Source organism: Falco naumanni, chromosome 5 (genome assembly GCF_017639655.2).
Source record: "Falco naumanni isolate bFalNau1 chromosome 5, bFalNau1.pat, whole genome shotgun sequence".
Lineage (NCBI taxonomy): Eukaryota > Metazoa > Chordata > Aves > Falconiformes > Falconidae > Falco > Falco naumanni.
In genome coordinates this window covers 75,681,194-75,705,990 of record NC_054058.1, presented here as the reverse complement: position 1 = coordinate 75,705,990, position 24,797 = coordinate 75,681,194, and the positions used below count along the sequence as shown (strand labels likewise).

Sequence of the window (24,797 nt, the reverse complement as noted above, 5' to 3'; positions counted from 1 at the left end):
ACATTTAGCACCTTACCAAAATGACCATTAACTGGTTATTTCTTCAGTGACAGCTTAAATAGTAGAAAACTTACATGCTCTTTCCAAGGATTGCCCCATATGCCAAATACTCTGGGGTAGAACATCTGTGGCTCCTTTCAGAAGAGCATCTACCTGCCTGTGAAGAGCCTGTATCTTGTTCCATGTAACAATCATATTAGAACAGCTTACATTGAACAAGTACTTTTATTTACAAGAGCATATGTGACAATTTTGAAATAAAAAAAATAGAACAAATCTACTTCAGTCTTCAGCCTGGTTTAGATAAGTCTCGATCTTGACTGCTTTCTTATTTGGCCTTCTAAATTAGAGATCAAGTTGGTAGCAAATTCCTGGATTATTACCATTTTGCCACAAATCTGTGTTGAAAACCATGTAGTAGGGCTTAGTCTCTTCGTACGTAGAAGATATTATATCCAAGTTCAACCATACCCCCAATAAGCAAGGCCCACAAAGGGATAAATACATAGGCTAGTTTCATCGTAGTAAATCGTTGCAGTTTAGCACAGAGGGCAAGGCAGAAGGCTAATTTAAGTAGCATTGCAATGAGATACCAGGTTTTTTTCTTGATGTTTTGGGAGCCATTACGAGGGTCAAAGCCAGATTTACAGCGTCCAGCCATTTTTACAATTAGCATAACTAGAAGAATAGTATCAAATATCCAGACAGGAATAAAAATGAGGAACCAGTTCCATGGTGCTTTCTCATCCAACTTTAGCACCAGCATGATCAGGAAGAGTAACGTAAAAAGCCATGTCAGTAGTACTCTTTGTGCCAGGGACATTCTCATTTAAACAGCTTTGAGAAGAAGTCTTTCACTGTCAGCAACAACCTAACAAAACAAAAAGGGGGGAGGAAAAGCATCAAAAGATGTCACTACACAATTATTAGGCATATTACTTACAGGAGACTAATGTCTTGTTCTTGTTTTCCCACCCCTTCTAACCTCACCTACATAATGCTTCCCAGCATTCCTTTTATTACTGCCATTCCCAAAGCACTCTAGTTTAGTCCTGTCCACCACTATTTAAGTGCCTGAAGTCAGCTGTGTAAACTGCCTTCATCTAAATTTTTTCTGTGAAACAAGTTGTGCTTTAATCCTAAACTGGCTGTCAAACTCATTTAGGGATTTTTTTATGCCAAGAATATGTTTAGATCAATTTTCCTCCAGTACGGAGGCACTCATAGTTGAACACTTGAAAATAAACCTAACAATTCTCTCTCTATAACAAAAAAGCCCGAACATAGTGAAGTGTGAACCAACCAACAAGCACAAGTATCAAACCATCTGAAAGATCCTGTACTCTCCAGAGCTGCAGCTCAAGTGACCAGACCATATGCACTACTACTGCTCTCTGTCAAGCAGCAGTCTTGAAACTACTGACCACTACAGATGATGTTTGCTTTCTGGCAGGTATCTAAAGTATGCAGGCGCTAGCTGACAGGAATGCTATTTAGGTTTATTGGCTTGGTAGTGTATTTAAATTTCTCTGTAGTCATGACAAAGGAAAAACAAGGATATGTGCATCTGCCACTACAGCCATAAAAGTTTTTATATTCCTAACAGAAAGGCTTTTACCACTGCATCTGCCAGAAGATTTTCACTGGAAGTATAAAAAGTCACTGGAAGTATAAAAGGCAGGGGTGAGAAGAACTTTCATCTTCCTGAAGATTTCATGCCACAAAGCTAGATAATTAATATATACAGCAGAACAGTGCTAGAATAGATTTCTTAATTGAGATTTTTATAAGTTTGGTATTTCCCTTTAGAGCACTTGTATTCTTTAACTTGAAATAATAAACTGAGTTTTGATTTGTTCCAGATTACAAAAATATTTAAATTACTGAAAGTGAGATGATATGTTCTGAAGCATCTAATTCTCACCATCAGCCACCACAAGAGAAGGACAAGACTTGCTTCCCCTCTCCCCTCTGTGTCCCGGCCACAAAGCTGCTGCTTCTTCTACTCATGCTCACAAGATCACCCGATTAAGCCTGTTAAACTCACTGAACAAGCAGAACACTATTAGCACCTTTTTCTTTTTAACTGAGTTAGTGTTTTTTTTGCCAGGTTTAGCAAGTTGAATCAACTGTGTGATCAGATAAACATCAGAACCAGACAGGGAAGTAAAAGCTGTTGGCTTAACTGGTTAGGAGATGACCTGCTACATTGGAGCCAAGGGATAATAATTTTGTACACAACTAAAATTACCCTACAATGTAATTCTTATCTTCTGATACACAGCTCAACAGACCTACTTTTTTGTTCAGTCTGGGTTTGAAGTTTCAATGGATTTGATTTTGTGGATAGCAGTGGGATTTCTCTTAAGGAAGAGATGCAGTTTAGCCTAAAGTAATCTAAACTTGAGTTACTGTCAGCACATCCCCTCCCTTGTGACAGGGCTGACACCTGCATGACCCAGAGCAGGCCAATTCCTTGAGCTGAACTAGCCGAAAAAAAGTTTAAAATAGGTTTTCTGTAGTTTGCTTTTTGCTGTCTCAGTTTGGCTCCGATCACCAAAGGGTCTGGTGAAAGCCTGTTGGTGAAACCAAAAGGGTGGAACCCAGGCCGCCTCCTTACGGAAGGGGTGAAGCTTAGCAGTGATGCTCAATATAAGAGTTAATTACCAAGTAGAAAAAAAAAATATGGAGGAGGTTTAGATAGCATTGCTCTTTCTTTGTTATAAACATACCTAAACCAGCTGGTATGTGCAGAGGATTACAGAAAAATTACTATCACCTGCCTCAAGGATTTCCAGGATTTTGAAAACATTCCCAATATTCTCAAGTACAAGTCTGCAGCTAAAGTGAAGAGTAGTTATCTGAAACAACGTTTCAACATTCCTTTCATGAGAAAGTTTTTGGAAAGTAGTTCTAGAAATCAGTGCTACAGATACTACAAGAAGGAGAATCACGTATTGGCAAACTGGAGAAAGTGGAAACCAAAGAAACAGTCTGGGAACTTGGGCCTCAAAGGAAAAAAAGGAATTCAACACTTAGAAGTATTAGGTTATCAGATACTCAAAGAAGGTGCTATCAACTGTCTCTGGAAGACATAGAAAGCTACCAAAGACGTATTAGATGGGGCTGCTCAATTTGAAGGTTGCTTACTTGATGAAAAGAGATTTTCAGTTTTCCTAAGTGTTCAGAACCACTTTGTAGCAATTTTAAAGAGCACAGGCAGAAAACTCAGCAGGGGACCTTATGCTGCCTTTCTCTGACCTGATTAAGAGCTGTAACTGCAAGATTGGGCAAGACTGGAAGGCTCCATTCAATTTTAGAGGCTTTTCTTCATGAAAACTCAAGAAAACCTAAGTATACTTTGAGATTTTATAGTCCACATAAAGGAAGCTAACAATTTTAAAGACTGGCAGCTGGGGCTACAGCTGACAATGATGAAGGATTTGATTACACAGAGCACTTGACAATGTCTCACTAGAAAAGAAAGGTGATTATGGGCAGATTCTCAGTTAGAGCCCAGCTATCACAACATGATGGTTAACACTGGAAAAAGGATGCATATATGGCACGAGTCTTGAACTAGCTCTTCCATGAAAACACTTGAAAGAACATCAAATGCAGTGTAAAAATTAAAAAAAAAGCACTCAAATCCTTATAGAACTCACACAATTAGTAGGAAGTGAAAATTTTCAGTAATGAGAAATACTAAGTAGCATTACTGACCTTGATGGGATGAACTACATAATTAGAATATGATAGCTAATTATGTCCTTTTTAGGAAGAAAAAAATAAAGAGGAGGGAAACTTACACATAACATTCAGCTCAATATTAATGATAACACAGATCTATACATTTAAATTTAGACCTTGAACATTGCCTAACAGAGTTCAGAAAATTCTATTATACAGAAACCAAATTAAACTCTCTCTTGATTAAATAACATTTTAAAGCTAGTTCAGGAGGTATGAGTAATTTATCACCTAGAAAGAAATATTCCAGCAGCCCCATTTTAAAACTACATTTAAACTAGTGCGATTCGAATACAGGTTAGGTATTCACAAGTTTTCCTTGCAATTGATGCATTCTCAGTTCAGGTTGCCTACGTAGATTTTAAAGTGTAAATAAAGTCAAGCTACAACGTCCCCTTCACTTGAGCGGTTGTTTTACCGCTTTTCAGCGAAACGGACTCCCGAGTGCTGAATCTGGCTGAAAAAATACGTATTGGGAGACTCTTCAGAAGAACAGGCCGAGGAAACCGGCAATCCAGCCGAGAGAGCCGGGCTAAGCAAAGGCGCCACAGCGATCTAACAGCCCCCTCCCGTCCTCTGCAACAGCCGGGCGGTTTCCAGCACGGCCCGGGCCGGCCCCGGCCGCGATCCTCCGTCAGGCAGCCCGGGGATGGCCCAGTGCCTACTGCCCCGGGCGGCGACAGCGTCTCCGGGAGCCCGGGCCCAGCCCCGCGGGGCCACGGCTGGAGCGGCTGCCGAACAGAGCAGGGCCTAGCCGGTGCCCCACAGGCCGCCCAGGCCTCTCGCCCTTGCCCAGCCACCAGAGGCCGACCCCGGGCAGCCCAGCCTCCGCCGCAGACCGGCCTCCGCCACAGCCCCGCTCCCACCGGCCTCGCCGCCTCGCTCAGTTTCTCCCGTGGCCGAGCCGACCGGCTCCCCCTGGGAAGCCCCCCTTCCCCCACCGCGGCGGAGGCCTACTCGCAGAGCAAGGCCGGGCGCCGTGCGGCAGCCTGAGGTAGAAGCCCCCTATCCCTTCCCTTCCCCACTCCCCCGCCGCCGCCGCCTACCGCACGGGCCCGGGCCGCCCTGCGCCACCGCCCTCCTCGCACGGACCCGCCGCCGCGTCCCCGCGCAGGGTCTCGGCGCATCCCCCTCCCGCCCTGCTACGCGGGGCCAGCGCGCAGGTGAGGGGGAGGCCGGGCTCTGCCCGCTCCCTCTGCCGTAGGAAACCTACCGCCTCCCGCCCCACGGCCCCGCGCCTGTGCTATTGGGCGGCGCGGACGCGCGTCCTACCGCGCCCTGCTGCCACTGGGTAGAGACGACGTCGCTCAAATCCGTCCCCGCCTCCCCCCCTCAGCTACTCGGTCGTGAAGGCGTTCATCAAGGTAAGCCAGCCCCCTCGCGGCCAGCGGCTGTCAGGCTCGAGCCCCGCCCTCCCCGTTCTTTTCGCCGCCAATTCGTGCAGGAGGCTGCCTGTTACACCGGCCCCGCCCCTGCCCGGGATCTGCCCGTTAAGCCAGCCCCACCTCCCTCGCTCTCTCATTGGGCAGCGCCGCCGCCAGTCACGCCTGGTTCCCCACCCTCGGGGCGGAACGGACGCCGTTGGCCACCGGCCCGCTCGCAGCTCCGCCCCCGGCTCGGCGGCGCGCGCCCTCTCGGGTGGCGCGCTGTTGCTGTTGCTCTGGCGCTGCCGCCGCTCGGGCGCGCGCCTCCTCATCCTCCCCCTCCTCCCTCCCCCCCGCCCCCCCCCCAGCTGTTGCCTCGCGCGCTCCCGCCGCCTCTCCGCCGTCTCGCGCTCCCTTCGCTGCCGTTGTCTGCGGCGCGCGCTGGCCCGCTCCGCCGCCTCGCCGCGGCACCGGGCGACCGGTAAGGTCGGGATCCCCCTCGGTCAGCGCTGGAGGGGCGGGGGGTGGGGGGTGGGGTGGTGCGGGGGCATCGCCGCCCCGGCGGGAGGGGAGAAGCGGGGCGCCGAGTTGCCCGCGCCGCTGGGGAAGGGGCCGACCGGCCCGGCGGGGCCGGGGGGGCGGGTGGCCGGGGCGGCTGCGGAGCCGCGGCCGGGGCGAGGCGGCGGTGCCCGCTGGGTGAGGGGTGACGGGGCGGGGGGCGGCGGTGCGCGCATCACCGAGGGGGCGCGGCGGGGCCGCCTGCCGCGGCTGCCCTGGCCCCGGAGCGGGTCCGCCGGCGGCCCGCCGTCCCCCGCGGGGGAGCCTGCCCGGGGAAAGGGCGGGAGGCCCGCGGCCTCTGCCGCGCCGAGGTTCCCCTCAGGCGGGAGGCGGCGCGGCGCCCCCCGGCCCTTCCCGCCGGGGGTCCGAGGGCGGCCGCGGGGCGGGCCCTTCCCGCCACGCCGTGTCACCGCATCAGGTGCGGGCCGCGCCAGCCGCTGGAGGGGCCGCGCCGCGCCGGGGAGCCGCCGGGAACCGGGCGCGTTGGCCTCCGATGGCCAAGTTTATGGGGTGGTAGGCGCTCAGTTACGCCTCCCAGGCTTGAGCTGCCGGCCGTTTCCGTGCGGTTTGTTCCTGCTCGCTGGGTCTGACTCCAGCTAAAACGCACCTTTTCCTTGGGAAGTTCCTGTAATGCATCTTGAGCTGCTTTAATACCCGTGCCAGGTGATAGGACCTTTTTCCTCCTTTCCTTTGGAGGTCCTAAATTTCGGCATCTTCACCTTCATCCCGACCTCCTCTCCTGTTTTCTTGTATTTCACATGCCACCACCTTCTTTTGGTTCGTTTTTTCTTATTCCTTATCCCATTTTTTTCCCTTTTCCACCCTAACCCAATGATAGCCTGTCTACCACTTCTGTGTTGTCCTTGGTTTTCACTTCGGGAATCTAAATGTTAGGCTACTTCCTCTAAGTTAAAATTTCTTCTGTCGTATTCGTTTCTCTGCTGTTTTATCTGCAGTCTTTTCTATGGGAAACCGAGGAGAGGGCTTTGGGAGAAGATGATTATGCAGTAGCAGAACTGTCCAGGTGTTTGCTTCTTTTACTTTTGTTTTTCGTACGGGCTTCCTGAGTGTGTGTGACTCAGGCATATCAGATTCAGTGGTAGGTTTAGTCCACGTTCTCAAACTCTATGCTTTTGGTATTCAGTTTTTCATTACTTTTACATGTTATTGGTCGCTTGGTAAGTAATCCTGATGAGTCTTGCGTTTTGCTTCAAATTTGCCAGTGTCTTATCCATCAGTCATATAATTAACTGAAAAAAGTAATTAATTGGAAAACCTGACTTGTTGAAAGTACTTTAATTAATGTTCTGAAATTCTTTGTGATGAAACATTCCTACAGAAAATACAGCTGGTTTTACAATTCTGACACACGAGTGCTCTGATAGGAATGAGACTAAATACAGTGTGTCATCAGTAATTTGCCCGCTTATATCTTCCTGTTGATGCTGTTAAACAGATGGCGGTATCTGTTTTATCAGGGAGAAGCGCATCACTTGAAATAACCTGTTAATCCTAGTAAGTGAATCCTCGTATCTTTAGCTGCACTTAGAGTGGTCCCTAAGTGGCAGAAGGATATATTTCTGCTATATACATTAGCACTTGGCATGAGACGTTTTTGTTTTCCTGGGGTTAGAGGCTAAAAGTGTTGTGTGAATATCTCTCTGAGTTATAAATAGCTGTATGTATTTGGCTGTTTCTGTAACTCTGAAGGTTTTGGTGATCATCTTTGACATGTCTCTTTATTTGTGACTCCCTGGAAAGGATAATCCTCTTCTCAGAAGTCTTATTTTGTTCCAATAAGGTGTTTATGAACTGAGGTATGTATGCACATCAGACTTCTGCCAGTTTTGACTTCACCCCCCCCATCTCAGGGCCCTACTTTACAATATTTGCAAGCATTTTTTATTTCTGAAGGTGAAGGTTGAGAGCAGTACTTGGAACTGGTGTGTTTAAGATCCTGATCCTTGTTTGAAGTGGAATGTTTGTGCGGTTGAGTTTTCTGTTGCTATGTTTTGCTGCCAATGTATGTTTTTATTCTGGGTATAAATATTAGAAAGGATAAAATACGAGCCTGAGTCATCTGGAAAATAATTTGGAAACCTAGTTAATTTAATTCAATGCTTGTAGTAGAATTTTTTCCTCAAGTATTATGTGGAATGTGACATACAAATAAATTGTCAGTAATTGCTGGGAACTCCATGGAGTATTTCAAGTATTCTGGTAGTACTGGATTTCTCCCAAAGCAGAGTTAGCTCAGCTTGTCTCGTAAAGTTGGTCCCCGCTGTATTCACCATAGCTCCTGAATATTGGTGTGAATTCTGGGAGAACTCAAAATCCTATAGGCCTTGAAATAGGAAACAGTGTTGATGCTTTATTAGAAGGGAAGCATAGGTGCATTAAAAAGGCTTCCAGTCAACTTTGTTTGAGGCAGTTAACCAGGCACCAAGGGTGGAGCAGCTCTTGGAGTTGAACAATGCTGTTCCTTTCACAGCTGGCAGGGGTCACTGGAAAGCAGTGGACATTTACTTCTTTCCCAGTTCTCCCCAAAGTCACATATACCGTCTTCCCAGGCTTTTTCTAAATAATACAACTTCTACTTGTTTATAGTAGAAATTTTATTAAAGAAATAAAACCATCTTTTTTTCCTTTTCTGAGGACCCCTGTGAGTGAGAGTGATGACAGTCACAGGGTTTTGGTTTTTTGGTTGTTTTTTGTTTTTTTTTTTTTTTTTTGTTTTGTTTTTTTTTTTTTTTTTTCTCTGAGGAAGTTCTTTTCATAATAAACAGCATGCTCTACAGATTGATCGCTGAGCAGTTTATGTGAATTTTCTTCCTAGGCTTACCAAGGGCACAAAGCTTGTACAGTTACTTTCTTTGTGTTCTCCCATTTGAGTAAATTTAGTCGGTCAGATCACGAAACCGAATATAACGGCAACTGAAAGACATTAAGTACCTACACATTGGCAGATTTTTATAAAACTTGTGACAGGTAGTGACCGAAGTTAATATTCCCACCTGAAGAAAAGCAGTTATAATTTGAGTCCTTTATTCAAAAAGAGAGCAAGGGCTGGCCAGTGTCTGTGCTAAGCTCTTGAGCCATTGTGGTGCGGTACTGCTACTGGCCCAGCCAAATAGTTGGGGCAGTTGGTAACATGGGTGGGGGGCAGGAAAAAAATGCTGGGTGAGGTGGAAGAGGACAATAGGAAGCCATGGGACACTGGTAAAAGCAGACAGACTTAATTGCTTCTGCCCACGGAACAAGGTAGGCCTGTTTATTCTGTAATGTGTTTTTTTTTTTTTTTGGTTTACTAAGGAAACAAAACAAAACTCCTTTAGGATACCTGTGTCAGAGGTACTGCCTCTGACTGTTCAAGGACCGTTGACCACTACTTACTCTAAGATATGTAGTGGTGTGAAAAATAAAAGATTTTGAAAGCTTTAGATACCATGTTTTCTCCTTTGAGTTTACTGTGCTGTTATTTATAAAGGTCCTTCTTGCTGGGTACAGAGGAAACTGTTAAGTACTTGAAGAAATTATATTCAAATTTGTAGGGAGAATACCAAGAGCTTAATAAATTGCCTATAGGGGAAAAAAGAGTTAATAGTAATTAGGGCTGTAATGTCTTACTGTGTAATGTTTGGGTATGCTTTGCATGTAATCATAGAATAATTCAGGTTGAAGGGGGTTGCTCTGTCTGGTCCAACCCCATCTCAAAGCAAGGCCAGCTTCAAAGTCAGAGCAAACACATATACAATATGTAGAGATACCCATTATATTGTTAAGAAATGCAGAAATATAGCTTATGTTTGTGGTGGTTTTGTTTTTTTTTTTTTATTTGAGGGGAAGATATTATAGTTCACAGAGCTGTTCTCTTGTTTCTTAATTTACATGTGTAAAGGGGATTTTTTCCAAATTCATTTCTGCTGGGAATAATCTTTAAGTGAGACATGTAGTGTTCAGTGTTTAATTCTTTGTTCATTTGAGGTGGTCTTGGTAGATGTGCTCCAGAGAGACTAGATGGCTTCCTGGAATGAGTCCAAGCATTGGATTGAATTCCTATTTGCAAATACATTTGTGGTTCTTGTTCTTAAAAAATAAAATACAATTGCAAAGTGGGAGAAGAAATTAAAGCAATATAGCATCAAATATGAAGTCACGCAAGCCTTGTAATTTGGAAGTTGGCCAGCGCCAGATGCTTTTGGGGGTTAGGTGGTTGGCAGATGCCAGCCTGGCAGCTAAATGCTCTTCGTGTTCGGCTGTCTTAAGGGACAGTTTGTTCTGTGCTTGCCGTGTTGCTCATATTCTTTCCTTGGTATTAGCTACTGGCCGTTGTGGGGTGGGGTTGGGTAGGGTATTTGGGTAGGGCCAAATACAGCCCGAATGTCTCTTCGGACATTTTCTTGCATTCTGCGTTATGAAGCTTAAGATTCCTTCAGCCGAGTGTTTATAATTTTTTTTTCTTCTTATTGTGTGTTTAAATAGCTGCTTTCTTTTTGAATCTGAGTAAAATCTTGGCTTCAGTGGCATCCTGTGGTACTGAGTTTAACAGTCTAATTATGTGTTGTAATATAATATTTCTCTGTTAAAAGCTTGGCTTTGCTATCCTCTAAGCGCAGTTAATGAATAAGGTTCGCTGTATTTTCGGAAGCTGTTGTTTTCTTGACTGTGTTTTCTGTATATTTATTAAAGCTGCATTTAATTTATAATTCATTATTTTTGTGTTCATTTGTGCTCTTCTGACTGTAGTATATTGAATGGAAGAGCTCACTGACCTGTCAACTTTCCTGTTTTTAAAGCTTTGTGGGGTGCACATAGTTCACCAGGCCCCCAGTATCATTGAGATTATTGGTACTAAATTCTGTTTATGTTGCCTAGTTACTGTTAAAAGTGATTCAATTCACAGTTAAAGTTGATCCATGTTCTTAAACTTTGCTAATGTAGGATTAGTTGTTACCTGGAAATGTTCCTACTTCAGGTTTTCTTTTCTTCTGTGATATATGAAAGATGAATATAGTGTGTGCTGCTGGACCTATTTACAGAAGCTTGAAGTTTGGAATAATAGGGCAGGGCTCAGTTCACACCGTTTGAGGATTTAATTTAGGCAGTACTTCATAAAAACTCTTAAGATACTGGTCTAAACAGAGGGAGGAGGCAGGGGGACAACAGTGTTAATGGTATTTCAGAAAGCTTGCTGATGGAGATGCGGTGTTCAAGTTGGCTTCTGTCAGAGCTGCCTCACTACAGGTGGTGGCATTAGTACTGTGGCCCATAGATCTGTGGAGCTAATTCAGGTGAAACTGCCCATTTACTTAGTAATGGTAGTCAGTCAGGTGAAGCCGTCTCCTGTGCGATAGGCTCCAATTCTGGTAAAAAGAGCGATGGAAGCTGGTGACTGAGGAGGAGGGTGGTCTGTAGTAATACTGGTTTAGAGTAGTTAAAACAGTTGCAAAGCCTTACTAGGCCACCCTGGTCTTGTCCATCGGCTCTGTGTGGACCTTGTGTGTCTAGTGAGTGATTTCTACTGGAAGCTCCCCCTTAAGAGTGCTGGGAACCAGGAGGAATGTGGGGCATCTCTGTTTGTAAGCTAGTGTTAGCTGTCAGCACCTGATGAAGCAGTGGCGTGATGAGCGTCTGTGTTCATCTTTCTCGTAGAGGTCTAATGTTAGTGCGCTTAGGAAGTTGGAAGTTGTAGTCCCAAGTGCTCTCATCCTGAGTAGCTTTAACGTCAAACCTCCAGAAAGAGCTAGCCACTAAGGCTTGTGTATGCTGAATGAGATCCTGAGTGTCTACCTCTGTCACTACAGGGTGGTCAGGTATGTGAAACCTAGTGGAACATAAAGAGTGCAAATTAGGAAGAGTTGTTTCGAGTTTAGTTTTGGGACTAGGATGCTTCTGTACGCAGAACAGGGTTTTGTGGGCACTTTGCCTTGCACTGACACTGGGTGGAAGAGCTAGCAGGCCGGTGGTGTGCGGTCCAAGGAGCTTCGAGGCACCTGAGCAGGCAATAAATAAGCTATTTTATTCAGATGGGATGCTGCTATTAACCCCTATTACCTGATGAGCCTGTTGCAATGAAAGATGTTGGCCTCAAATTTCTTTTTCAATATTCTGGCTGTTTTTTGATCTGTGGCAAGGTTTGCTTTTCACAAACAGCAGTCTATTTAGAAGTCTTTGACGTGTTTCCAAAGGCTTTTTGAAAGTCTGCGTCTTATCACTTGCTTTTGTTTATCAGTTTGATATGTTCAGAAGTATTGATAGACTAAGATGTGATCTTCCTTTGTAGAAACTGATTAGACACTATCACATAGTCTTTCAGGTGTAATGGCATTCTTTTTTTAATGATTGTTTTGGGGATCTTGCCAGATACCCATGTAAGGCTGCAATTCCTTGCTTGATTCAGTCCAAGCAAGAGAGACTTTTTAAAAAATATAAGCTCAGCATTTGCTACTGTGTTCCCAGAACAGTGGCTGTTTAAAAAGAGACTGCAGCCTTTTCCTGACAGCTCAGCTACTTCATGCCTCAGCTGCTTCTAAAACTTGCTGGATAACTATTTGTAGAACATGATGCAAACTTGGTCATTTAGGAGTGGTTTTCAGCTTCCTGACTGTACTCATCGAGAAGCCACAACTCTGCTGTACATTGCCTGGTGGCAGATAAACACGTCTTCCTAAACACCAAGTCAGTATTTTCAGTGAGCAAGATTTATTGTTGCAGGAAATTACTGTTGTGTTTAGAATCACGAGGAGGAGAAAAGGAGCATAGCATTCTATTTCAAAGTGGCCACTATGTTTGGCATTGGTTTTTTTTTATTTTTTTAAGGGTTTGTTAAGAAGAATGTGTATATATAAATGAAAAACATAGTATTTATAGAAATTCTGTTCCTTAATAAAGTTGTTACGGTTCTAAGAGCGGATGTATACATGCCATATTTCAGAGGTTTCTCATTAGAAGGTTGTATATATGTTTAACGAGGTATGTATGTGTGTAGTATTCAGTACAAAACCCCAGGAATTAAAAAGAGCAGAACTTGAGAGCAACCATATATTGTGTTTCCTCTAATTTTTTTTTAATTTTTTTTTTTAAAGTGCAGCATTTTCGGAGGTGTCTTGGCTTGTAGATCTAGCATGCTAACAGCAATTACATTTGGATTGACGGGAATTTTGAAACCAACATCTCTTATAGAAGAGGATTATAGTCCCCTTTAAGGGCTTAGATTTTTTACACTTCATTAAACAGTAGAATATGTGTAAATATTAGGAGCTTCTTGCTAATTAATAAATACTGCAGCAGGCTCAGAAGTAAATTACGAGAGGTGTAGAATCCTGAACTTCTCAGTAGAGTCCTTCCACCTGCCCCCCTTATTTTTGCAAGTAAGGTATCTGTGAAATCGTGTCATGTCACTTCAAATGGAGCCATGAACAGAAACCAGTTATGTAACAAAATTAGGAAATTTGCACAGACCTTAAGGCTGAGGGCATAGATTCCAGAAATGGCTAAGAGCAGTTGCAACAACTGCACGCAATGTTCTTTTCCCAGAACTTGAAATAAACCTCAGAAATCTTGGTGCTCGATATTTTGCTACTATTTCAGACAGTTGTGTAATTCACTGGCAAAGCAAGTATTCCTTGGGAGACAGTTATTTTCTGTGGTAGTTCCTTGCTAGTTTGTCCTTCAGATATTGGTGTTTTTACTGTGGAAGTTGAGGCGGTAAAGTCAAGCCTGCAACCCATCAGAACTTGAAAACTGATTCTTGCTGCATGCTCTGTGCTGCAGCTGCAACTGTGAGAGCTTCCTGCTTGGGATGGTGAGTGATAAAGGGCATAAGCTTATAAGGAAGAATAAATACACAGCGGCAGAAATAGGATCAGATACCATGGTTTGTGGGCAGAATACAGAGGCCTGAGAAAGTATGTTTGTTATTCAGTAACTGACAGCTTACTGGAGGCAGAGGCAGGTATGGACGTGCTGCCAAATGTCTGTATGTGTCGTGATATATCATGTTTGGTACATCTGTGTTTGTAAAGAACAGGGCTTGATACACAGCAGCCAGCATAGGGTCTGGTTTGTATTTTATTGTTGCAGTTGTCTGCCTGATGAACTCCTCAAACCAACAACAAAACTCCCCAAATGTTTATCTAGGGATGTTCAACGTTTTTTTCCACCAGTTGTTTGAGGGTGATGGTTTTTGGGGTGTTTTTGTGCGTTTGGTTTTGGTTTTTTTTTTCTTTTGAGATGAAGAACAAAGTTTGAAAATTCATTCTCTTTCATGAGCAGTGTCTCAGGAATGCTGGTATCCAATTTTAGCAGTTGTTGGTGTTCTTTGGGGAAAGCAAATATGTTAATTCCATTTTATTTACAAATTATCATGCTGTTCCTTTGGGAAAGAAAATATGTTAATTCCTTTTTATTTACAAACTATCATGACCTTGGATTGTAAGGCAACAACTTGGGGGGGCCTTGGCTGGCATGGCAGCAAGAGTACTTCTGCTGGTTGCTGGATATGATCCTTAGGTTTGCAAGTGTCTGGTTATGTTTTTCTTAAAAATTTATTTTTTTCCCCCTTTCCCTTTGGCTGCTTCAGATTTTCTTAAGGCTAGCTGAAAGGAACGTGATAAAATTTCCACTTAAAGGTGTGAACCTGGGAGTGACAACTTTCTCATTTGCTTGTATACAATTTGCAATTCTGAAATGCTGTTTTGAGAACAGCGATGCATAGATAAAGTACTTAAACAGAACACTGTGTGCATTATATAGTATTTGATGTTCTTCTAAAAAATGAAATGTAGGTTTAATGGTTTATTTGTAACGCACATGAAAAGAATGTGTCTTTTGAAACATTGCTTCAAGGGTTTAATCCTGTTCTTGGTGGCAGTGGAAGAATTCTCATGGATCTGAGCATAGGAAGGGTGACTCGTCTTAAGTTTTAGCGGTGTATCTGCATTACATTGATAGCTGTGTTGGTTTGTTTTGTCATGGCAGAAGCAGCTTTCTAGTCATTATGATGCTTAATGTGACTAAGTTGTTTATTTGGCTCATTTAAAATGAACTTGAAGTATCAAACAATATCAATGATTTGATGATAATGTTAACTTCTATTTTGATCCTAGAAAGTGAGGGTTTTTTTCCTCGTTAAAGTTACTTTCTAGCTATGCGTCAGCAGATACAATGTTTTACTTTTAAGTGAGTTTGTGCGATTACAGTTGTTGCTAGAAAATTATTAGTTTAGGCCATAGGCTTTACTCTTTTCTTACTCTTCGTATCAGGAAATCTTAGTGAAATTGTGCAACTGTAGTATGGATGATCTAATGTAATGGTAAAACAGTTCTGTTGTGGAAAGCAGTTGAAACCAAGTTCTAGGATTCTCATGACTTTACGCAGTAACTTTTTAAAAACTGCCTTTAATTTGCTGCTTCTTCTGAAGGTAATAAAAATCAATGGTGTTTTTAAAAACACGTTTGAGACAAACACCACAACTCTGCAATTTTACTCCTAATGGTGTCTAGCAAACATCTCAACTCATTATGATCATGGAGTGATGAAGTTGGCAAGGACGTTCAAGTCTTGACTCAACATCTGGATGGTATCCTGACCATTCAGGTTGGGATTGTTATAAAGGAAACAGGTTCCTTGAAATTCTTAGTGATTCACAGTGTTTACAGGCAAGGAAAGCAACTATCTGCCTATGTTTCCTCACTTGTGTTGTATTTTTGATTATACCCTTTTGCTAGTTGACACTGCTTACACTTGTATATTCTTCCAAAAATTGTAAATATTTTTGGCCTTTGTCACTATGAGGAGCACAGTTTTATTCTGAACTTCTGACAGAGTTCAGAATATATTTCATTTTCTGTAGAATGTCATTTGGAAATGTATGTGTTTGTCTTGGATCGCCAAAACTCTGTGGAAATGAGTAAAATATTTTAAAATATATTTAGTCTGAATTTATTTAAGTCTGTACTGTAGTATCTAATCCTATCTTATGCAATAAGCACTACATTGCTTAAATAAGCATTTAACTACCTGAAGCCATCTAAATATAGATTTCTGTGGCTTTTGAAAAACTGCTCATTTGATTGCAAGGTGTAGCATGTACTTACTTAAAAAGGAATATGATTATGCTCTGAAATGGGAAAAAGAAGCTAAGAAACACCACCACTTTGGAATAGGGATCACTGAAACTGGGTAGTCATCTATTTTCAGTTTTAAGGAATTAATGAAGTTTTGATCAAAAAATGTTGCTTGTTATTCATAGTATTAACTGTGAGTTTGGTGAAGATGTAGTGAATGGCTCTGTTGAATGTCAGAGATGTTGTGATCAAGCTTTTATATTTGGATGTTCTGTCTGATCTCTGAAGTTGGAAGTATTTTTTTGTGTTGCTTTTAAATCTCCACTAGTTAAGATTAAGTTAATCTTGCTGTGGTTATTCTGCGCAGGAGTGCAAAAGCTGGTGGCTGTCCCAGATGCAGGTGTTCGACACAGAACGTGAAACAAATGGCTAGCTCTGGGCAGGATGGGAGGAGAAACAGGCAGAATAGGCAGTGCTCGCTTATGCTTGTGGATGTGTATCAGCTGTTTTGATTTCTTCACTTTACCCGTTTGCCCTTAGAGCCCAACTTGTACAGTCTGACTTCAGGATCAATATCAATACAAATTGTCAGCTGAATAACATGTTAACTTATAATGAATATGCAGAGTTCTGAAATTGTTGCAATACTTAGTCTCCTGGCTAGGTATTCAGTGAGCTGTGGGCAGATACAGAGTCAGAGCCAGGGCTGCAGCTTAGGTGCCTTGAATTGTTACCATCCATTTCTCATCCAGGTAAGCTAGCTTCAGGCCAAGTGTATCAAATTCATTACGTTGTCTCAAGAAAAACCACCCCAGAAACCCAAAGCACCGACAAATCCCAGCCCCTGCAAGCAAAAAAATGTCCCAAAATAATTAAACCTTTTCACTTTCCATTTTAGTGCTGTCTTAGAAATTGTTGTGTCTCTTTTGAAGAAAGCACGTTGCTATTTCCTTGTAGAGGTATTTTTACTTGGTGCACCAAACTCTGTAAAGTCTTTTGAGACATCCATCCTATGATTTTGTCGTAATTACTTTTGTAAGCATCGTCCTTGTATTCATGTATGCAAACGTGCATGCAAATATACTTTAAACACTACCAAAGTAGACTCTGTGGAGGACTTAATGTAGAGAGTTTCTTAAAAATATGAAAGCTCTGGGTAGTCTAAATAACAGGCTTACTGATAGAAATTAAATTAATTAATAATAAACCTACTTCATTATACTTACAGTGTAATTGTTCCTTGAGGCAAAGGGTTTCTGAGTGAATCTGAGAACTACTGCAAAAAAAAAAGTCTGCTGCCTTTAGAATGGCTTGTCCAGTTTTAGCTGTATTTGACACAGTTGGAAGTCTTGGATTCGTAAGTTAGTGCTGGTTTTCTGAAAAATCATTGACCTTGGGGAGAGAGGGATCAAGTTATTGTAGCTGTTGAGGCAAAGGTTTCTGTGCACGTTCAACAGTTAGTTCTTTACTACTAATGATGAGTTTCTCCAACCTTTTTCTTATCCTGTCATTATGGTGGTAGGGAGCAAGGTACGTTGTATGTGAGAGTGGATGTCGGCTTAAGAGAAATAAGGAGTTAAAGATCCTCCAAGATGAGTTCACAAAGGAGAGGATGTTGAGGGGTGCAGGTGTGATCCAAACCTGTACGGCATCCTTCCTACATCAGCCCCGCTGCGAGCACTGGGCCTGCTTTTGCTGTGACTGTGTGATGTACGTCATATTATGCGTGAAGGCTGTGTATAGCTAAGGGTTTTATGTCGCTTTGAGTCTATTGTCCATGTAGCAAATTATTTTAAATTTACTTAAACAGGTTTTCAAATGAGAAAGCGAATGCTATTTTTAGCTTTGTATGGGTGAGAAAGAAGGGTAACCAGTCTGTGTAATATGCCAAGTTATATCAAAGTCTTTGTTGGGCTCCATGCTTTATATGATAGAAATATTTTTATATTTGTTGTGCCAGTGAATTCTTAGTAATTGATAGTTGCTCTTAGGAAAACTGCTACTATTATCAGGAACAAATAGGTCAGAAACAATTACAGATGTTGACACAGTCGTGGCTGCTAGCTTTAAAGCTGATTTGGTGTGACTTACACAACAGTATTATCAACAGTGGAAAAATTGCAGTGTTCGTTTGCTCAGTTGTACCAAAAGTCAGTGTCCTAATATTTCTGAAATTTGTTAGTGATTGTCTAAGCTCTTTCAAAGACATTTTTTTCTATTGTGTAGTAGTCTCTGTTTTATCTGAAGTTGTATAAATGATATTGGAGTGACACTTAGAAATCTTAAATAGTATTTCCTTTTGGGTATTTAATTTCTCTTATTTTTTGAAAAAGCTTTCTGAAACATGAAAATGAATGGTATTACGTTTCTTAGAAATCCTCAGGAGCTGGTATAGAAGCAATCTATTTGCTAAATCAGTCTGTATTGCTACATACATATTTGTGTGTGTGATGCGTATCCAGACATTAAATACAGTGTCTTTAAAATAATGCAACGCATAAAGTATGAGTACATCCTTACACGAGTCAGGGAAGACTGAATAAACAGGTGTCAGTGCAGAACTGAGTCTTCTGGAAGGTCATCTTTTCTTTCCGAGAAATGTCTTGGAAGATGGCAGTGTTGATAAGGCTTTTGTAGAGGGAGTATTTGTGATTTTTGCAACAACAGCTGTTATGATCATGTAATCTAATATCTGCTTTTTTTAAAAAAATCTGAAATATTTGGTGATTAACAGTGTAAGTGTCATGAGTTATTCTAATGCTTAGGCATTTCATAAAGATACTTATTTTAATTTATTGTTGTTTCAGTTTCCATCCCATCTGTTGGATGTTGTATTTTTCTTTGCTATTCTTATCTGTGCAAATGCTGTAAACAAATGTCTTTTCTCTTTGTTCTGAAGACAAAGATAAGCTTTTATCTTTCACTATAAAACCTGCCTGTAGATTAATAATTCTTGTTTCCTTTCATGAAGAAATATAGGGTGCAGTATTGTTGTTGATACTGACAATGTTATGATGTGATAATTTTATCAGAAATATACCCCTTAATCATGTTTTTTTTCTAAGATCAGTCAGTCTTGGAAGTGTGCTTGATGCATGGCTTGGTGTTTGGGGGCTAAACTACCACTACTCCTCCTCACCACTGGTGAGGCCATACCTGGGGTGCTGGGTCCAGTGCTGGGCTCCGCACTACAAGAGAGACATGGACATACTGGAGAGAGTCCACTGAAGGGCCATGAAGATGAAGGGGCTGGGATGTCTCTCCTGTGAGAGGAGGCTGAGGGAGCCGGGACTGTTCAGCCTGGAGAGGAGAAGGCTCATGGGGATCTGACCAATGTATGCAAATACCTGCAGGGAGGGTGTGGAGAGGACAGAGCCAGGCTCTTTCCAGTGGCTCCTGGTGACGGGACCAGAGGCAACGGGGCACACACTGAAACACAGGAGGTGCCATCTGCACATCAGGAAACACTTTCTTACCGTGGGGGTGACCGAGCACTGGTACAGGCTGCCCAGAGGGGCTGTGGAGTCTCCATCCTTGGAGACACTCAAAAGCTGTGTGGACATGGTCCTGGGCAGCCTGGTCTAGGTGGCCCTGGTTGAGCAGGTGGTTGGACCAGGCAACCTCCAGAGGTCCCTGCCAACCTTAGCCATCTGATTCTGTGAAACTGTGTTTACAAAGTTTTGTTTAAGAAGTCTTCTTGTATTGACTTTATCAATTATGCTTGATTCTGGAATTGTTCAGATAGTAAGTCTGGAAAACTTGTTTAATATTTTGAAGTCACTTGTACTCACTTTTTTAAAGCCTTTTGCATAATTTGTTAGGAATTTATAGCTTTAGAGAACAAAATAGGAATTTCCTTGCATGCTGAATATTTGGTGCAGTTATATAAAAATAACATTCTTAAACTTTTTGCAAAAACCCAGGAAGGATGCTGACTCGTAGGTAGAGCTGAAGACTTAAGCTTTTACCAACTGATGTTAAATGTGCACCATTGACTTTTTATTTTTTTTTTAATTGGACTTAAGGGTGGCATATTTATTTACATACATATATTTTTAAAGGGAATTAATGACACAAAAGATTATTAAACACGAAAGTATTCAGATTTTTTGGCAAAGATTTTAACAGTTTTTTTTAATTCTTTCTTTTCTTCCACTGGCTGTGTCCTGCCTTAATTAACTGTTTGAAATGTAGGTACTAAACTAATTTAAATGTTATTAATCAGTTAATAGCTGAAGTAATTTATTTATGAAATATTTGAGGTTTTTAAATGATAATACATTTATATCTGGAAAAACTTGCATATTATAATGAAATATCTGGAAAGGGTTCTGTAATTCTCACCTAAACTTTCCTTTGATTTTACAGAATGTCCAGCATGAGAGAATATGTGCAATTTTGTATAAAGACAATATTTCTAAATCTGAAGGCGTTTTTATGGTTTTTTTCTTTATTCTTACGCTTTTTTTCCTGAACTAACTCTTTCTGAATGATTACACAAAAGAATACTTTTAAAATCCATTTTCATCGTGGGAATGTTTTATGTAGGCTGAAAGGTTTTTCTTTATATATTTTTTCTTCCACATTGAAACTAATGATATTGACTTCAAAGATTAACTAGCACTGCTGCTATTTTTTACTGTTAAAATGAAAATACCACTTTTCCTTGGTTTTCCTCCTTTTGTCTTAGTTTTAGTTCATTGTTTTCATGAGTGTATTAACTGTATAAGTATTAGAGTTCTAGCACTGATTTTTTTTTTTTTTCCTCTTGAAATATATCTCATAGTCTGTATGACATTTTCTTGCATTGTATAACACAGTTATTCCAGGACTTCAGAATACTGCACTGTGGTAATAACTGTAGGTTGCTTAATTGTCAGAAAAAAAAGGCAAGAAAAAAAACTCCTCTCATGTGGTTCTCATGAGACAGTAACAGATCATCTCTGTGGCACCTGTATTTTACTGGGAAGACTGGACAAAACTGAGGCTTCTGATTTCCTGTAACAGCAGATTTGTAGGTTGTTTGGGTTTTTATTTTTTTATTTAGAGGAGAAAAACCAAACTTGTACTAAAAAAATAATGAGACAAGCTGTAAAGTAAATATAGCTGTTCAATGCTTTGCAGGTAATGGGAGTGTTTATACATTCCCTGTTTTGTCCTTCATAGGGAAAGTGGAAGTAAAGTTCTGTCTTTTTCTGTTAACAGCCTAAAATGACTCTGTGAATTCAGTGGAATAAATGGCGTCCAAAGTAACTGATGCTATAGTTTGGTACCAGAAGAAGGTAAGTTTTCTATTTGTTTTTATGGTGGCTTAAAAAAAAAGTTGGCTTATTGTGCATTATGTGTGAAGTATGATAAATACTACTGCATTATTGGTTAGCATTGTATGAGAGTGAGTGGCTTGAAACTTTTCTTCCAAAAGTAAATAAATATTTAGTGACTGTATCTAATAAAATAGTTTTTTGTCTGTGTTCTGTGTTGAACTCCTCGCTTCCTTGGCTACTTGTGCTGTGGGGAAAAAAAGAAAGAAATTTTCCGTTCTTAGTAGAACATTAATTAACCTATAGGAGAATGTTGTTTCTATAGCACGTCAAAGAATCCTTGTATTTAAGTAGAAAGTAAGAGCTGAAACATCTTTTCTGTCAGTAACAAGGAACTGTGTAATTGGTATCCAAAAGAAATAGGCTAGGGCTTTTTAGAAGTTAATACAAATAAAAAAATGGGGGGGGGGGGGGGGGGGGGGGGGGCGCACAGGACCGCGGGAGGAACGGGAGAGGAAAAAGGTCTAATTTGGAGATACATAGTTATTATATTACCTGATACCATATCTGTTGATGCATGTTTGCCCATAGAAGTGCCGATGGCTCTTTCTAATCTATTATTTACACCATTTCAAATCATAACTTCTTGATGTTAGTATGCCAGTTGGCTTATTCAGTTAAATTGCTTTTAAAAAGCTGAAAAATTTGCTAAATTTTGAGATGGGTGTTCTTCTTTACTAAGATATAAATAAGGTGTCATGATTCCTCCCCCCCCCCCCCCCCCCCCTTCCCCTTGGATTTCCAAGATTCAGTAAATTTCGCTAACTTACTGTTTTCCTTGAGCCTATGGCAGTCTTTTTAAGAAGGTACATCTTGTCCTCAGGAGAATGATGGCAAAGGTCTTCAAAACAGAAATTCTGGTTAACTTCTAGCTAAGTAACAATTAATTTCTAGAAATAAGACAATACTGGTATGCTTTGCTGAGGCCTTTACAACTGTGAATTAAAGGTACAGTTGGAAAAGCAGAAAATGAATTTTGCTGACTTAATTTATACCAAACATTCAATTACATATTAGAAGATTGAAAATAATTCAGAATTTAATGAGATTTATTTTTTTTTTGTACTCTGTACTCTGCTTTCTCCTATCCAAGCTTTACAAAAAGTATTTTTGCAGAAGTATCAGTGGAATTACGCTGTGGTTTTGAACTGTGTCTTGATTGAAGGTCCAATCCCATTTTTTAAAGATTTGGAGAATGACTTGTAGAAGAAAATTCAGCGTAGGATCTTATGGAAGGGGAAAATGATGCTGATTTTACCTGCTTCCACTCATTCTGTTATAATTTCATTCTCTCACATGTTGTACTGATAATACTTGCAGGCACCGAGTTGTGTGCATATTTGTGCTGGCCAGGACCTCTTTTGTGTAATGCAAGAGATGCTGGCTATCAGATCCTCACCACATCCCTGAGGCTTTCTCATTGAGGATGATGAACTAGTCTTTGGACAGACCTTTTAAGGTATTCAGATTTATATATAAATGGTCCTTTGATGCAAGAGTCTGAAGTCTCCATAAATCCTAAGTGTCTTAAGTGAAGTTCATGCTTGTTTCTGGGTTGATTTTTTTTGTTTGTTTTTTAAAACTACATGTCTGCTTTCCTGTCAGTCATACAGGAAAATGAATGTCATATGTGATATGCTCCAACTTTCCATCATCCAGATGTTACAGAGGCAGGAGCTTCTGCTGATGAGTCACTGTGCTGTGATCTTACAGAGGGCAGGCCTTCTGGTTTTGGTATAAACAACCCATTCCACGGTTGTACTTCTCTCAGGACACTGGTCCTAACAGGATTGCTCATAATCGGTACAGGTCATTCTTTTAACCCTTGTTCTGTTTTTTCCAGTGATTTCACATGTTTCCATTCATTTAATTCATAGCAACAATATTATTTCTGCTACGAGTCTCTCTGCAGGCTTTTACAGAGGTCTGCTCAGCCAGAGATTGCATGCTGCCTTAATGGCAAGGTGTTGTGATGAGGTGATCCCTGTTACTTCATGAAAGACTGCACTGTCTTCAGGAAGGGTAAACCAGATCTTGCATAGACCAGTATTTTCCATGGTGTGAACTAAATTTAATTGAAGTCGACCTGTGGACTGGGGTCTGCCAAATGAGCAGGTTTTGCTTCTTTCTGTATGAGGAAGTGGAGTCTTATTCTGGGACAAATGGCTGCACTGCAGAAATGTTGCATCTCCTGCAAATGTTCATGATAATTAGGTGGCTGTTTCTTAAGTTCCATTTATTTGAACGTTCTTCTGGATCAGGCTGATAACGTAAAGGGGTTTTTATCTTTGTATGACTGCAGTGTGTGATCCTTTCCTGGGAGCATCTAGGCTTTTTCATCCATGTCCTTGAGTTTGTTGCTCATTTATTTATTTATTTATTTAAATCTCTTACATGACACAGTATTTTTTTCCCCATGAATTTGTCCTTTGCACCAAAGATTTCAATTTGGGGGACAGGAAGAGCTATCATAGTGGTTACTGGGTATCAGACATTTTTTTGGTCCTTTCTGGACCAATACTATGGACTTGTTTATGATGGCAAAGTACTCTGAACTGGTAGTTGGTTTCAGTTTTAAATCTTTATTTCAGAGCTGTCAAAGTTGTCCCACTTACCTTGCTTTTTGGATCTGCTGATTCCTCACAATAGTAACTGAAATTGAAAGTGGGGAGGGATCAAAACAGCACATTCTGGCAGTAAAACATTGTTTCTGGGGCAAGAGAGCCAGTGTCGCAGTCAGTATTGATCAAATCAGTAAGACTTGCCTATATGATAGAATGAGGAAAATAAAGTGTTATTTTGGGGCAGTATTTTCAGACTAATCAATTGGAGCATGAATGCCCTAAGAAAGAACATGAAGAACTCCTGATATTTCTAGTCATACATAAAGACGAAAAATATATTTGAGTAGGTGGAGGCTTTGTAAGAAATACTGAACAGATAACTTAGTCCTTGTGTTTCTTTGTTTTCAAATTTAACGTATTTTTTATGTGTTTATTTTGTCTCTACTGAGTTTCAGTGATCTGTTAGGTTTCTCAAAATTAAGGCGTTTTTATATTTCTTTAGTGGAAAGAGTTAAACGATGGAGCTCTTCCAACCCTACTTAGGCAAGTTTTCCAAACACAAGTTTACTCAAATGACTCATACTATTGTCTGAAATTGAGCTCCTCACATGAGGATGATTTAGTAATGCACTTAATAGTTTAAAAGGTCAGACTTTTTATTACGTAAACTTGTTTTTTGTTGTTGCATTAGATTTAATCTGCTTTTAGTGCATCTTGATTACTGTCATGTAAAACACAATAATCTATTCTTAGTTATTTTAAGTTGGATTGTAAGATATCAGGTAGTGTATTATACCAGCTTGAGATATAAGATTGCCTAGACATCAGCTTTACTGCTTCCAGGGATAGTTTGTGTTTCCCAGCTGGTACAAATACTTTTGCAAGGCATGAAATCTGAACAGATAAACCTGGCTAGATACAGGTTGGCTGTGTAGAAAGCAAAATAAATTAAACCTCTGCTGGGTTTCTGGATGCGCTGGGGAGTGCAGTGCTGTGGTATTTGTGTGTCAGATGGGGTTTGTCCAGCTTGTTTTCAACACTTTCAGCTGCACTGGTTCTTGCAATGGAAGGGTGTGGTGAGGGTGTCTGCATTGCTGTCTGGAGTGGCTCATTGCTTTGGTCAGAGACAGCTACTGAGCTAATAGTCACATAGATGCACTTTGTTAGTTAATA

General features: G+C 41.2%; 2 protein-coding genes across 5 annotated transcripts in view; one reads left to right on the top strand and one right to left on the bottom strand.

Annotated features, from left to right (window-relative positions):
• Window positions 1–206: 206 nt before the first annotated feature.
• TMEM60 (transmembrane protein 60) lies at window positions 207–4,960 on the bottom strand. 3 transcript variants are annotated; one of them, XM_040593958.1, is made up of 2 exons: window positions 4,843–4,960; window positions 207–871 (listed from the first exon to the last, which is right to left on the bottom strand). In XM_040593958.1, exon 2 carries the CDS (start codon window positions 827–829, stop codon window positions 425–427), a length of 405 nt encoding a protein of 134 aa, XP_040449892.1. In that variant the 5' UTR covers window positions 830–871; window positions 4,843–4,960; the 3' UTR covers window positions 207–424. The 3 variants fall into 3 exon arrangements, with proteins under 3 accessions (XP_040449892.1, XP_040449891.1, XP_040449893.1); XM_040593957.1 differs by having other exon boundaries at window positions 4,797–4,957; XM_040593959.1 differs by lacking the exon at window positions 4,843–4,960 and adding an exon at window positions 1,925–4,583.
• A 521-nt stretch (window positions 4,961–5,481) lies between these two features.
• Window positions 5,482–24,797, top strand: part of PHTF2 (putative homeodomain transcription factor 2) — a 73,076-nt gene continuing 53,760 nt past the window's right edge. For both annotated transcript variants that reach the window (XM_040595602.1, XM_040595601.1), the window contains exons 1-2: window positions 5,482–5,595; window positions 20,945–21,021. In XM_040595602.1, the coding sequence (XP_040451536.1) occupies window positions 20,977–21,021 (45 nt within the window). In that variant the 5' untranslated portion in view covers window positions 5,482–5,595; window positions 20,945–20,976. The remainder of the gene's footprint in view (window positions 5,596–20,944; window positions 21,022–24,797) is intronic.